The sequence below is a fragment of the Vipera ursinii genome, assembly GCF_947247035.1.
Source record: "Vipera ursinii genome assembly, chromosome: 2".
Taxonomy (NCBI): domain Eukaryota; kingdom Metazoa; phylum Chordata; class Lepidosauria; order Squamata; family Viperidae; genus Vipera; species Vipera ursinii.
This window is the reverse complement of record NC_139513.1, coordinates 56687171-56702635: the sequence shown is the minus strand read 5'-3', so window position 1 is coordinate 56702635 and position 15465 is coordinate 56687171. Positions and strand designations below refer to the sequence as shown.

Here is a 15465-nt window from a genome sequence, read left to right as displayed (position 1 = left end):
GGGTGGGAAGTTCAACTTTGTAACATTGTAGGCTTTGAGAGGGAACTTCAGGCTTGGTTTCACTTTTGATTGTGCCAACACTATGTAGCCAAATAAATATGTTCTTTAAAGAAACCTTTTGTCTTGGAGTTCTGTTATACACATATTATCGATTATGCTATGACAGCAACACTTTCCACAATACGATCAAGAATTAATTCCAGTTACTCTGGGTTAAAGATATGTGCCATCCACATATTAGTAGTAAAGTGGAATGCTTTTATATTTCTTAAAAAACATACACAGAAAAGATGCAGAAAGAATAGTCCACTGAGGATATTCTTTCCAGCAGGAGATGAGAGTTAACAATTTTAATCTAACCCACCTTCCAGAGTCTGGAAAAGTTGTCCAGGAAATAGAAATCAACACAGACTCAATCAAATGTTTTAGATATTCAAATGTTAAGAGTTGAAATGAAGCAACAACATTTTTGAGCAAAAGGAAAGTTATTTTTCAACAACTTCTAAATGAATTATGATGGACTAAATAAGATATTTTGCATATTGAATACTTTTCTTATAAAAGAAGAGAAGAAAAAAAACATCAATAAACAAAAGAATGGCTTCAGTTTATGGTAAGAGATTGTAAACAGTTTCAAAGTCTGAATGATCAAAATATTTAGAAAGTCCTTTGTTCTAGGCAAAGATATGAATATGGAGTATTTAGTCTCCTCTGGTTGAGTTCTATATGATTAGTCATCCAGCTGACAAAGTAGAGCAACTCCTCGCTTGATCCAATGCTGGACTGGCTGGTCAGTTAGCAACTTCATTGCAATGACAAAGTTAGTTGAATGCCCAGTTGTTGAAAGGACTCCTTTGCGTTCACTTGTCTTATACAGTGGACACACATATGCATTTGATTTCTTAATCTCTGATGTTTTTGCTGCAAGGAAAAAATTATATAAGGTAAAATAACTGAGAATAATGCATACCACTAAATAAAAATACTGAATGCCTACAAACAGCTTACAAACTGCATTGCAGCAAGATGGCATAAAACTGAAGGGAAACAACCACGCACATCGCAGCTCTTGAGGTGGGCGTTAAACATGGAAATATAAGTGAAATATTAGGGATTAACTTTTTACTTATCCTTCTCTCTGACATCTTATATTGAATATGATGGGATTCCTTTATTTTCATGTTTAAAACATCCCACTTTGACAATAGAAATTTGAGAATAAAATAAAATTATAATTAAAAATTGTTAAGTTCTAACAGACAAATGCTAACATAAAAAGAAGAGTAGGAAAATGCCTTGATTTAGTGGCTAAAGTTCAGTAGCAATGCTATGTGAGCACTTCCAGAGATACAGACTGAATTAACTGGAGCCACCAAAAAGGATGAATTTTAACTGTTAAATGCCTTAAAGAAATATAATAATAATAAAGTTGGAAGGGACCTTGGGGGTCATCTAGTCCAACCCCCTGCTCAGGCAGGAAACCCTATACCAGGGGTAGGCAACCTCGGCTCTTTTATGACTCATAGACTTCAACTCCCAGAATTCCTGAGTCAGCTGCTAACTCAGGAATTCTGGGAATTGAAGTCCATGAGTCATAAAAGAGCCGAGGTTGCCTACTCCTGCCCTATACCATTTTGGACAAATGGCTGTCCAGTCTCTTCTTAAAAACTTCCAGTGTTGGAGCATGCCTTCTAAGAACATCTCAGATTGGATTTTTATGGGAGGAAATATCTGGTCCAAAATGATTTAGGGCTTTAGAAGTCAAAGTAATACATTAACTAGTACCTAGAAATAAATGTCAATCTGATGGGTTTGGGGTTTTAATTATTGTTTTTAAATAATTTATTTATTGTATTTGGGCACTATGATTTAATCTGTTTTTAATTTTTGTATTTTGTATTTTTGGTATTTATTGCCCTGTTCACCGCCCTGAGTCCTTTGGGAGAAGGGCGGTATACAAATTAAATTAAATAAATAAATAAATCATGCTGGCATTTGAGGTTTGTTTTTTAAAATAATGATAAATATTCAAATCAATGAATCCTTGTGTGGAATCTTGATGTCATGCTACAAAGGAGATTTCTTGCAATAGTCAATGACCTTACATGCAATATATTAAAGATAAAGATAAAGATTTCCACTGCCTAATCGCGTGTGACTCTATGGGGTGGTGCTCATCTCAGTTTCTTAGTTTCTATATTTCTGTAGTAATGTGGCCAGCATGTAATAATAATAATAAAGTTGGAAGGGACCTTGGAAGTCATCTAGTCCAACCCCCTGCTCAGGCAGGAGGCCCTATACCATTTTGGAAAAATGGCTGTCCAGTCTCTTCTTAAAAACTTCCAGTGTTGGAGCATTCACAGCTTCTGGAGGCAGGTTGTTCCACTGGTTAGTTATTCTAACTGTCAGGAAGTTTCTCCTTAGTTCTAGGTTGCTTCTCTCTTAGATTAGATTCCATCTGTTGCTTCTTGTCCTGCCTTCAGGCACTTTGGAAAATAGCTCGACTCCCTCCTCTTTGTGGCAGCCCCTGAGATATTGAAAAACTGCTTTCATGTCCCCCCTAGTCCTTCTCTTCGCTAAACTAGACATACCCAATTCCGTTCCTTATATGTTTATATGTTCCGTTCCTTATACGTTCCAGTCCCCTAATCATCTTTATTGCTCTTCTCTGTACTCTTTCTAGAGTCTCAACATCTTTTTTACATCGTGGTGACCAAAACTGGATGCATTATTCCAAGTGTGGCCTTACCAAGGCATTGTAAAGTGGTATTAATACTTCACGTGATCTTGATTCTGTCCCTCTGTTAATGCAGCACAGCACTGTGTTGGCTTTTTTGGCAGCTGCAGCACACTGCTGGCTCATATTTAAGTGATTGTCCACTAGGACTCCGAGATCCCTCTCACAGTTACTACTATTCAGCAAGTTACCCCTATACTATACCTGTGCATTTGGTTTTTCTTGCCTAAATGTAGAACCTTACTTTTTTCACCAATGAATTTCATTTTGTTAGATAGCGTCCAGTGTTCAAGTCTGTCCAGATCCTCCTATATCTTAAGCCTGTCTTCTGGAGTGTTGGCTATTCCTGCCAGCTTGGTGTCATCTGCAAATTTGATGAGTTCCCCATCTATCCTCTCGTCCAAATCGTTGATGTTGAAATGCACTGGGCCCAGAACAGAGCCCTGGGGCACCCCACTATACACTTCCCTCCATGTAGATGCAGTTCCATTGAGGGCCACACACTGAGTACGGCCGGTCAGCCAGCTACGAATCCATCTGGTGGTGATTCTGTCTAAGCCACATTTTTCTATCTTATTGAGTAGTAGGTTGTGATCTACTTTATCAAATGCCTTACTGAAGTCCAAGTAAATTATATCTACAGCATTCCTCTGATCCACTAATTTTGTCACTTGGTCAAAGAATGCAATAAGATTTGTCTGGCATGATCTGTTTTTGACAAATCCATGTTGGCTTTTAGTAATGACTTTCTTTGCCTCTAGGTGTTTGCTGATTCGTTGTTTGATTATCTTTTCCAGAATCTTCCCAGGTATTGAGGTCAGGCTGATAGGTCTGTAGTTTCTTGGATCTATTTTTTCCCTTTTTTGAAGATGGGAACTACATCAGCTCTTTTCCAGTTCTCTGATAGTTTCCCAGTGCTCCAGGATCTTTGAAAAATATAGTTCAGTGGTTCTAAGATCACATCTGCCAGTTCCTTGAGAACCTTGGGGTGTAATCCATCTGGTCCTGGTGATTTGAACTCGTCTAGGCTGGACAGGTGCTCACTTATCATTTTCTTGCCTATCTTAACTTGTGTTTGTATTCTGTTTTTGATAGGTTGGTCTGTTTTTTCCCTTTGTGTAAAGACAGATGCAAAAAATGAGTTAAATAGTTCTGGTTTCTCCCTATTGCTTGTTACCTTCTTCCCACTTTCAGCCACTAATGGACCAATCATTTCCTTAACTTTTTTCTTGTTTTTTAGATGCTGAAAGAAGCTTTTTTTGTTATTTTTGGCTTTGGTTGCAAGCCTTAGTTCATTTTGAGCCTTTGCTTTCCTCACTTCATCTTTGCAGGCTCGGGCTATTTGCTGATATTCTGACTTAGTTATGTGCCCCACTTTCCACTTTCTATACTTGTCCTTTTTATCTTTCAATTTATCAGAGAGTTCTTTATGCAGCCATGCTGGTTTCTTTTGAGAGCTGTTATTTTACCTCTTTTTTTGGTATTGTGCTATTTTGGGCTTTTATTATCTCACTTTTCAAAATTTCCCAAGCTTCTTGAGTTGTTTTCCCTTTGAGGATTCTCATCCATGGAATCCTTCCCAAGCCCTCTCTAAGTTTATACACTGAGGCTCATGAATACTGTTACCTTCCCACCAAAGTGGTACCTATTTGCACTTGCATGCCTTCGAACTGCTAAGTGGGCAGGAGCTGGGACAAGTAATGGGAGATCACCCTGCTACCTCGTGCTTGGGCTGTCAGTTTTCCAGCTGACAAACTCAGTGTCTTTAACCACTGAGTCACTGGCCGCTTGCACACAATATATTACAGAAGTGTAAACAGCTAGTTTGAAATACATATTGAAAGAATATGTCAGGCCATAAATGACATATTAACATTTAAAAGTAGAAAGCAATAGCCCTGCCAATTAGCTGTTTGCATTTGATACTGAAAGATCATAATGAAATCTTTCTAAACAGTTACATGTAGAAGGTACATATAAAAACTAATTTGACACAGTTGATAGACTTAGTACATATCCATATGTTCTCCTATGAAACACTTAAGTTGCAACAATTAGTTTCAAGTGTCACACATATACCATATGATTTTCCTGTCCATCTCTCCCTTCAACCCATGACACCTGTCAGCTACCACCACCAACACACTGATCATCTGCAGCACTGATCCACAAGGATAGGATGATGGGGTTGCATGGAAGCAGTCTCTACCACCCCACCACCATGGATCAAGAGCTCCAGGTGATCTATGTGAAAAACAATGAAATGGTGCAAACTATCAATACTATAAAATTGCTTCTGCTAGAACTATATCTCATGGCCACATAAGGGATAACAATTGGTCCTTGTTTTTCCCAGTTGGCACATAGGAAAATGTTGGTGGTAGTGAAAAGAAAATATACAGTGGTATCTTGGTAGTGCGATGACTACCAAAAATGATAGTACGAAACAATTTGTTCCCTTAAAAGGAATAATGTAGTGAGTCACAAGGGCAGTGCCTTTTTTGTAAGAAAAAATGTGCTAGAACTCACATCTTGTTAATCTTTTATTTAAAAAATTATATATTCAGTTCTTAGCAGGACTGGTGGTTGAGAAGTAATTAGCATTTTTTTTTCATTTTTAAATTTGGGGTCACACTTTTATACTAAAAATTTTAAAAAGATTTTCAATTCACCAATGATTTTTAAAGATAAATTATTTACCATTCGCACAGAGTCAATCACTGTACACAGACCCACACGTCAGTTGTGTAACAAAACATAACTGTCACCACCCACAGCATGTGACTGCAATGTGCGACCACACGACCAATCACAAACGGCAGTGCCACAAGCCAAGCAGCGCCATCACAACCAGCACAGACGAAGTACGCATGCATCGAAATTGATACACAAGCAGCCTGCATGCACCGTTTTAATGATTTTGCTACTGACCTGCTACGCTCGACAGGGTGATTCAAGTCCACATGGACCACACATCAAATTTTCAAAAGTTACTTTTAAAACTTAGAAAATCCGTTGGAAAAAGTTCTGATGTGAAGAACTTGAAAGGAAACAGCTAGGACATCTTGCTATGTAAATTAAACCTTGTAATCTTGTAATCTGTAATCTAACATGAATGAATCCACAAATTTGTTGCAAAAGATATAGGACTGACCGTTTCCAAATAACTATTTGACTAAGATTCACTTACCTGGTTTTATCCAAATAATGGGCATCATGTCAAAGAGGATTTTGGGATGTTGTTCACCTAGGAGCCCTCTGGTGGGGAAAAAAAACAACTGTGGAAAACTACAATAATTCAGTTAAAAAATGAAGTTTTATGTAATATAACATATTTAGGAAAAAGAAGAAAAATATAGCCACTCCAGTCATCATAAATCTAATCTTCCACCATAAATTAAGTATTAGTGCTTCAGCACAGAGTGATTATGTTTGTGAAGTTATTTGTGAATGTCATTTTCTATTCAATTCAAGGGCAATGATCTGAGCAAATATTAATAATAATAATCCTTTATTGTCAAAGTACAACATGTGTACATTGAGATTAGCTGAGCCTCCCCCCCCCCCCGTGCTCTCTCCCCCCAACACACAGTGACAACAAACCCTCCATCCTACCACACCATGTGAACCAACTACACCACACACCGGCCTCCCAAGTCAATTCTGCATAAGGTTATATCCCATTTAAAAGCCTAACAGCCCACGGATAAAAGCTATTTTTCAGCCTGTTGGTACGGCTGGCTATATTCCTATATCTCCTACTGGATGGTAGGAGAGTAAAGAGATACCGTCCAGGGTGTGAGTCATCCCTGAGAATCTTCCTCACTCTTCCAAGGCAACGAGCCCTGGCGATGTCATCCAGTGGTGTCAGGGAACAGCCCACAATATCTTGTGCTGTGCTCACCACCCTTTGTAATACTTTCCTGTCCGCGGCTGTCAGACCAGCATACCAAACCACAATACCATACGAGAGGATGCTCTCTATAGTAGACCGGTAAAAGAGGGTCATTAGCTGTTGTTCTACCCTGTTCTTCCGCAAGACCCTAAGAAAGTGAAGCCTCTGTTGGGCCTTTCTAGCCACCTGGGTTGTGTTAACTTTCCAGGTCAGATCTTCGCAGAGGTAAACTCCCAGAAATTTAAAGGACAGATCATCCAGAAGTTAGAAGATGGGAGTGTTGAAGAATGTCTTCCTATTAGTCGTGAAGTGGTAAAAAGTGTACTATTTTGGGGAAATTTTACTACTATTCCCATATTCTAAAGAGAAATTTGCTTTTAAACCTATAGAATATATTATAATCTCATGATTTTTATAAAACAGTTTAATGCATTGCCATAGCTCTGTTGCAAACATCCAGGTCACTCCAAACAAATAGTTGGGCAACAAATAGTTCAGGTTTTCTGCATCATGCCAGTTGGTGCTTGTCTAGCATTTTGCATCTCAGTGTGATGGCCCTGTTTTTACTCCTATTGATTTTGCTAGGAAAAGGGAATGCAAGATGTCAAGTTACAAAAATACATTGAAAATTAGTATTCAAGAAAAGGTGGAGAAGCAATTTTAACACTGTATATGCCATACACATTTACTACTAACTTTGCTCTATCCCAGCGAGCTCCATCTAAAAATAGCCCATTGATGTAAACACCATCTTCTGGAGCAGTATTTGAAGTATCACTTGGAATAACCTGAACAAAATGAAAACAATAAATTATTGCTTTCAGGTTACCATCATTTGTTCATTGGAAATATGGTGATCTTTTTGGCAATGAAATATAATTTTAGTACTAGCTTTTCCAATATGAACAGAAGAAGTACTGTGTTTAGAGATTATTGTCCTTTAAATATCTTCTTTGTTCCATCCAGACCTTGATTTCTGTTGAGCGTGGCTAAATTAATAATGAATAGGGATATGTAGCTACTTGGATCCAAAGCAGGAAAAGTATTTCTTCTGACATGGCACAGGTTTTCTTGTCACCAGCTCCCTAAAGAAACAGTGGCTTGGATGAAGTGCATCCTAAGTGATTACTACCCAACTGTAGGAAAATTCATGGCTCCTTTAACAAGCTTCTAATCTAACACATACAGCAAGCATGCTGATGTTGGGTTCTAAACTCCATTCCCACTTTGGATCAAAGCAACTGCACCTATATAACAATGAATAGTGTCTTAATTGCTCCCTAGGTCTTCACTAATTAAGTTAGATTGCTATTAAAATGGGAGAGTTCCAGGTGAGGAAAATGGCAAACTAGATGTCTCTGAAGCACCACAAAATGGCAAAAGCTGATAGATGGCAGTCAGCACCACCCAACGAAAGTGCCAGTCAAGAAGAACATGGCTCCAGCTAGCAGAGGGCAGAGTGGCAGGAGTGACAGAATGCAAGGCAACCAGAAAGGCAGCGATGGTGGGGGAGAGAGGTGGGTGGGGGAATTTGAAGCTGAGGTGAGCACAGCCGGGCAACAGAAGCACGTGCTCCTGGCCTAACAATGGTGTGATCCTGGCTTAATGACAATAACCAGGATTACCGGAACTGCCATTACTAAGCAATTCAGTCACTTGAAGTTTCGCCTAATGACTACTTTGTTTAATTACCAAAATTCTGATCCCAGTTAGGATCTTTAAGCAAGAACTACCAATATCTGGGAAGGAAACAATAATCTCCTTCAAATTTTTTGAATGACTGAGGAAAAGATAAAAAGCTACATCAAGTTCTCTACCACAACCTGGGCACCGCTTGCTTGTGTGTTTAAGGCCCACCTGACTGCAACTCAGTTCTTCCTTTAAGAAGAACTGAGCCCTATGATTTAGTTTTTTCCTCACTTCTGCCTGTTTTCCCAGGCTCCATTTATGTTTTCCTAATAGATCTTGTGTACCTTCTCCAAGGCTATCTCTGTATTTAAATACAGTATGCAGCAGGTATTACAAAAAAAAGGTGATTGCCCTGGAAAGACAGGATGGAGTAAAAGGCAATTAAGATCGGCCTGCCTTATTTCTCTTAGCTTTTAAATATTCCATTATGATGACGATAAAAGTAGGATGCCAGTACTTATTGTAGTACCTGTTTCTGCCTTCCACTACTTCGAAACACTGAGGAATCAAAATAGGTACATATATGAATTAACACAGTTATGTACCCAATGCTTTTTTTGTAAAAAAAAAAAAATAGTGCCGGAACTCACACACGTCATGCAATCCGCCTTGCCTACCCTACAAGGTTCCATCCCAAAAAGGTGCCAGAACTCCGTTCTGGGCGTTCTATGACCAAAAAAAGCCCTGTATGTACCAATACACTTTGCAGATTTTGCAAATTCCTATGTAATTGTCAATGCTGTGATAATGGATGTCATCGCTCTGACAACTGACAATCAGCAGCCATTTTTACTTTTGCTTCTAACGTCCCTTTTCTCTTCTTTTAGAGTTCAGATGTAGAAGGGGGGATGGGGTAAATTCTTGAGGGTTTAGTTTGTAGAAGTGTGGGAACTCAAGGACATGGTCTGATAAGGTTTTGGCTGGCTGAGGAGTCGGCGAGAAAAGCCCGTGTTTTGCGTTAATTGGGGAATGTGATTTATGACAGCGTCTGTGGGGTGGGAATTGCAACTTGTTACTTTGTATCTGCAGGGAGGGAATCTCAGTTTTGGGTTCAACTATGTAAGTGCCAATACTTTGTTTCCTAATAAAATGTTCCTTAAGGAAGAATTTTTGCCTTGAAGTTCTTTTAACAGTTTCATCTATCGGAACCATGACAGTAATCTGTAAAATTCAGTCTTTGCCACTTAATTTTACCTGAAACTCATATCCCAGCAGATCAATAGGAATAGTGTATTTTCTGGCATAATTCTGCATTGCTCCAGTTAAAAATGCTTGTGTGAAAAAGAATCCTGAGAGCCAAAACACACATGGTTTTCCAGAATCATACCAATCCTTGGAAAAGAAATAGAAGAATAATCTTGGTTTAGAACCATATTTTATATAAAACCTATTGGCAAATTATTAATAACCATAGCAAATTATTTCACAATAATAAAATGATCAATTATATGCTTTTTGCTTTACCTGTAAGAATTTCAGTCTAGCTAGAAAATCTAGAATATAGCTTCCCAGTGGTTTTAGACTTGGGTATGAACGTTTAGCCCAGTTTTCTGCAACTTTTCCAATAAGAAGACTGGCGCAAAGGGCCTCTAATTCAGAATCCATCACAACCAATCCTTTAATCGCTTTCTTCAAATTTACCAAAGTTGTCCGTATGGTTCTTATTAAACTAAATGTACAAAAAATGTAGACACATAATTCAAGTTACAAGTTTTATATATCCTATAAATAATTACATGTACAAATGATTGTACTGTACTTCTCTATTCTCTAAAAATGATACTGTTATTTTATGACAGCTTTAAAACGTATTTGTAACTTAACAGTTTCTACTGTAGGATTAGGAGATTTAATATAATCTATATAATCCATGTGCATATATAAAAATATGAAGAAAACAAAGCCCTTACTTGTTAAAACGTTCCATTTCTTGCACCAGAACTGTATTCATACTTTCTTCATATTTCACAGGATATTTAATAAGTGCTGCCTCAATATCATAATCATTTGGAAGCTAGAAAGGTTGATATATTTATTTTAATTCTGACAAATGTAAATTTGTTTTATGACTGTATTTATATGACCATAATAAATCAAGCTATGGCAAATAAAAAGAATTGAAATTCCTATTGCAAAATTCCAATTGCTATTACACAAATTCTATATAGTACAAGTATTATTCCAGTGAGAGCATGAGAAGATCAATTAAGGAGGTAAATATCTTTCAACAAAATCACATGAAATTATTTTCTTTCATTTTCCCCATTAAATTAAAATCAGGAGAATACAGTATTTTTTTAACATTGTTGTGAATGGAGTCTACAAGCTAGATTACAGATTCATAATTCACATCTACAATAACAATAAGAACAACAGCAACAACAACAACAACAACAACAACAACAACAACAATAATAATAATAATAATAATAATAATAATAATAATAATAATAATAATAATAATAATAAAGTTGGAAGGGACCTTGGAGGTCATCTAGTCCAACCCTGTGCTCTGGCAAGAAACCCTATACCATTTCAGTCAAATGGCTGTCCAGTCTCTTTTTAAAAACTTTCAGTATTGGAGTATTCACAGCTTCTGGAGACAGGTTGTTCCACAGATTGATTGTTCTGTCAGGAAATTTCTTCTTAGTTCTAGGTTGCTTCTCCCTTTGGTTACTTTCCATCCATTGCTTCTTGCCCTGCCCTCAGGTGCTTTGGAGAATAGTGTGTGTGTGTGTGTGTGTGTGTGTGTGTGTGTGTGTGTGTTTCTAGGTTGCTTCTCCCTTTGGTTAGTTTCCATCCATTGTTTTGGAGAATAGTGTTTGTGTGTATGCATATGTGTGTGTGTGTGTGTGTGTGTGTGTGTGTGTATGTATATATGTGTATATGTGTATATTGGTGTCCCCCAAAGGATCTGCCAAGCATTTTGCTAACAAGTCTAAATTGAGATAATTTATATTGTTTCCAAAACATCCCAGAGCTGTGACTTCCTTGTGTTTCTTTGAAGATGTTTTGCTTCTCATCCAAGAAGCTTCTTCAGCTCTGATTGGATGGTGGGGGAATGGAAGGATTTATATTCCTTGCAGACAGCTGGTCATTTGCATTCTTTCAGAGAGCCGCTGAGGCCACCTGGAGGTTTACCTGTGCTGTCAGGGTCATCTGAATAGTGCAAATGTATTTGTTTTTTTCAGTATGCTCATAAGGTTGCACTAAATTCTATCATTCTGGGCTTTGGATCTCCTCCTCCTGTGTAAAATCTGTTGTTTGTTCAGTTGCTTCTGACATTTTTTGTGATCTGGAAAAACATTCCCTCTCCTGGATTGCATGTCAGTAATTTTGATGAGTTTTTGTAAGCTCATTCTGGTGTTAGAGATAATGCCAATCAATTTACCTTCTGACAGCTTCGTTTTTGCCTGCTTTTGATTTTTTCAAGTCTACTCTGGTGATTTTTGCTTTTACATTATGTGTAAAAATCTTCAGTTCTAGTTTCATTACTTGGGCTTCAAGGGAACAATCTGGCCTTGCTTTATCAATTGAATGATCAATTCATGGTGTTCTTAACAATTTTCTGCAGCACTTTAATTCAAAAGCATTTTTTCTTCATTTATTCTTTCTGATCATTCAGTGTTCAGAACATGTTGCAACTGGAAAAGTTATAGCTTTCACAATATGTATCTTCGTTAGTATGAAGTTTTTATACTTTAATAATTGAGAACTTTAAACAATATAGATTAGACTAGATTAGACTAGATTAGACTAACAGCAGAAAAATAATTCTGAAGCAGTTATAGTTTTATTTCAGTTCATATTACCTTGTTAAGGATGTCATCTGCAATTTCATATAAAGTGCTGTCACCACCACTTTTAGACCCTCCTTGATTGCTTCCTCCTTGTGTCAGCAGAAGGGATTCAAAAGTGATTTTTGTTTGCTGGAGATCCTTTGATATATCTACATTATCATGCAGCCCAAACACTTCTGGTTGCTGACTAACAGGAAGATTCTAGATAATAAGACAGAATTAATTATTTAGGACTGAGGAAATATTAATCTAATCAATTAGTTTAGTAGATCATCAGAAAATTGAATAGCTCTGCAGATAATCAGCAGAGATCTTTCTTCTAGCATTAAAAAAGAAAATCTACTCAAACCAATACTATACTGGAATTCATCATACTTAACATTGATATTTTTTTATTTGGATTTCATTTGGCACTATTTTCTATAAATATAATATATTACAGTTGTCTATAGACAGATATGTGCTCAAGATGAATTTAGCTTGCTAAATCTTTTTAAAAGTATGAACCCTGTACATAAAATCATACCTTAATAAATTCAATGTAATCATCATAATTGCCCCTTGGGGGAGCATAATAGTTGCCACTAGGAGAAAACGTATAATGTGAATTCTCCACTATATCTGGGTTGTAAAAGTCAGCAAGCATAGTCAGTAGTAGACGTCTATCCCAGTCATCTGTCACTCTTCCTCCATAGTTGCACTCACCCGTAAGGTAAGTTATTGCTTCAAATGGGATGTGTTCATACTCATTTATAAACAACTGAAATTGTAAACAAAATACACAGCAGAGGACAACAACAATATTCAGGTGTTCTCTAAACTTCTCGAAAGGTTTTTATCTGTTAAAAGAGTATAAATATTTCAAGACTGGACTATTTTTCCCAGCAGGGTTCTGGAATGCCTACTTCAAAGCACATCAAAGAAACATGGAAAAAACACATTAATATTAATATATTTAACAGAATAGCTCATGTTTTAAGCAAGTTTACTAGGTTTTTTTAGCTTCCTTTAGTAAGGAAATATTAGGCACAAAATACAGACTGATAGCTTGGTGCATATCTGAGTAGTAGAGTAGTAGAGTCTACTCAAATATCAGCTTATGAACTTTTTGATACAACCTTGGGTAAATATTGGAGGAAACAATGAAGAGACTTACCTGCAATTGTCTGACACTGATTCGCAAGTCTGATTCATTAAATCCATAGGGAATATTCCATCCCAGAGGCCCAAATTTTTTTCTCTCCTGTACTAGGGCATGAAAAAAGCAAACTCCAAACAGCAGCTTCTCCCATCTCTTTTAAAGGGAAAAACACTCAGTTAACCCAGATGGAAATAAGACAAGGCAAACACAAATGAAAAATTCTGTATCTAGAAAACTCGTGCCTGATAATAACATTCAAAAGTTGTTTTGGTGATATAGTGATATTGTCACTAACTCCAATGAGTTGCCTTTTCCTATCAGTTCATTTTATTCAGGACCAAAATCTTATATTACTCTGCATCCTTTCAGAGGCTTGCCACCTGCCCAAGTGCTGCCTCGCTAGGCAGCCCACACAGAGCATTTATTTTAATATATTGATTGGATGACAGACTCTTCCTTACAGGCATTATACAAGGATGGAGAACTTAGCCTCCTTGAAGTTAACAGTTTTGTAGGATTATGTTACTGATGGATACAAAAGTTTTGAAATTGTGGCAGAGGAAAAAGATAACAAAACAGGGAGATATCAGCAATTATGTGGAGTAAAGATTTTATAAAAAGGCCAGGGAATACAAAAGTCTTTTATTATTTATTTATTTATTTGTTTGTTTGTTTATTTATTTATTTATTTATTTATTTATTTATTTATTTATTTATTTATTTATTTATTTATTGGACTTATATGCCGCCCTATCTTCCAAAGGACTCAGGGAGGCTAACAACAATAAAAACAGCAATACAAAAGTTAAAAGAAGATTAAATAACAGCCCCCAAAAATTAACTAAACAATTAAAAATTAAAACATTTTAAAAACCCATCGTCAATCCAGGTCAGCCTGATGAAAAAGGAAAGTTTTGAGGTCACGGCGAAAGGACCAGAGATCCGGGGCCATACGAAGCTCAAGGGGGAGTTGGTTCCACAGGGCAGGTGCACCCACAGAGAAGGCCCTCCCCCTGGGGGTCGCCAACCGACATTGTATAGCCGACGGCACCCTGAGGAGGCCCTCTCTGTGTGAGCGCACTGGGCGATGGGAAATCGTTCCCGGCAGCAGATGGTCCTGCAAATAACCCGGGCCTAGGCCATGTAGGGCTTTAAAGGTAAGTACCAGCACCTTAAATAGAGGCCCATGCTTTAAAGCTACACTTTAATACTTGGTGAGCAAAACTGTGTAATTTTGCTAATTAATTATCTCATTACCAATTTTTATGAAGAAAGTTACCTGCTCCTTTCCAGGACACCCAGCAAAAAAGTCAGGATCAGAAAGCGGATCAGAGAGGAAAGACTGAAGTAAATTCAGCCGGAGGCCGGTAGGAGGTTCATTTGTCATCTTCACACCGTTCTGAAGAATGGTGACTGGAAACTAGGCAAAGGGAGCATGGTAACTTTACTAACAGTAAAGTTTGCTAACATTCTTTTGAATTATTCAGCATACACTACCTTTTAAAAATATTGTTTGTGGTGTTTTTTGTGTCTTTACATCAATCAATGAATCAACCAATCAATTAAACCATGAGGTTCCAGCACTGTCAAGACAATTAGCAGGAAATGCTGCACATAGCATGGATACCACTAAGGCAAAAAAACTCATCTAATCTTTCCTTCTCTAAGTAAAAAAGCAGCATTATAAGCCATGATGAGTTGCAGAAAACATTTTTGGGACTATCTGATGATAGCCGTGAAAGATATTTACTATAGAATACAATTTCTTTTATAAATACTCAGATACATTTCATATTTGGAATACCTTGGGTGATGGATAACTAGTCAGCCAGAGTCTGAAAGAGGAATGGCAAGTTTCACTGTTAAACTCTTCACAGATTTTCTCCAGCATTGGCATCCAGGAAACAGCAAGATGGCAGTTTTGTAAACAAACCCAGGTCCCTTCCTCCATTCCTTCTCTAATCATTTTTGTTGCTATTGGTCCTTGCCCTTGTCCCAAAGAGATGGACTGAAATTTACTTCCAATCATATTTTTGTCATTTGCAAATTTTAAAAGACCTGGCATGAAAACAGTAATACATTAATATTTGTCTGAAGTTAATTATAGAGCACACATCTAAAACTATTTGTAAGTCATGCCTTTTAGTTTATCCAGGCACTGTATTCAGAATCAGATTTGATAAATATCTACATTTCATTTGTA

General features: G+C 37.2%; 1 protein-coding gene across 1 annotated transcript in view; it reads right to left on the bottom strand.

The window, feature by feature from the left end:
- Positions 1-452: 452 nt before the first annotated feature.
- The window catches only part of DNAH12 (dynein axonemal heavy chain 12), a gene marked incomplete at its 5' end in the record, with an annotated part of 113007 nt that continues 97994 nt past the window's right edge, over positions 453-15465 (bottom strand). Inside the window, 11 exons of the mRNA XM_083356625.1 lie at positions 453-921; positions 5928-5995; positions 7329-7420; positions 9516-9653; positions 9786-9990; positions 10232-10335; positions 12134-12322; positions 12648-12881; positions 13278-13415; positions 14542-14682; positions 15067-15320. Coding sequence (XP_083212751.1) covers positions 731-921; positions 5928-5995; positions 7329-7420; positions 9516-9653; positions 9786-9990; positions 10232-10335; positions 12134-12322; positions 12648-12881; positions 13278-13415; positions 14542-14682; positions 15067-15320 — 1754 coding nt within the window. The 3' untranslated portion in view covers positions 453-730. The remainder of the gene's footprint in view (positions 922-5927; positions 5996-7328; positions 7421-9515; positions 9654-9785; positions 9991-10231; positions 10336-12133; positions 12323-12647; positions 12882-13277; positions 13416-14541; positions 14683-15066; positions 15321-15465) is intronic.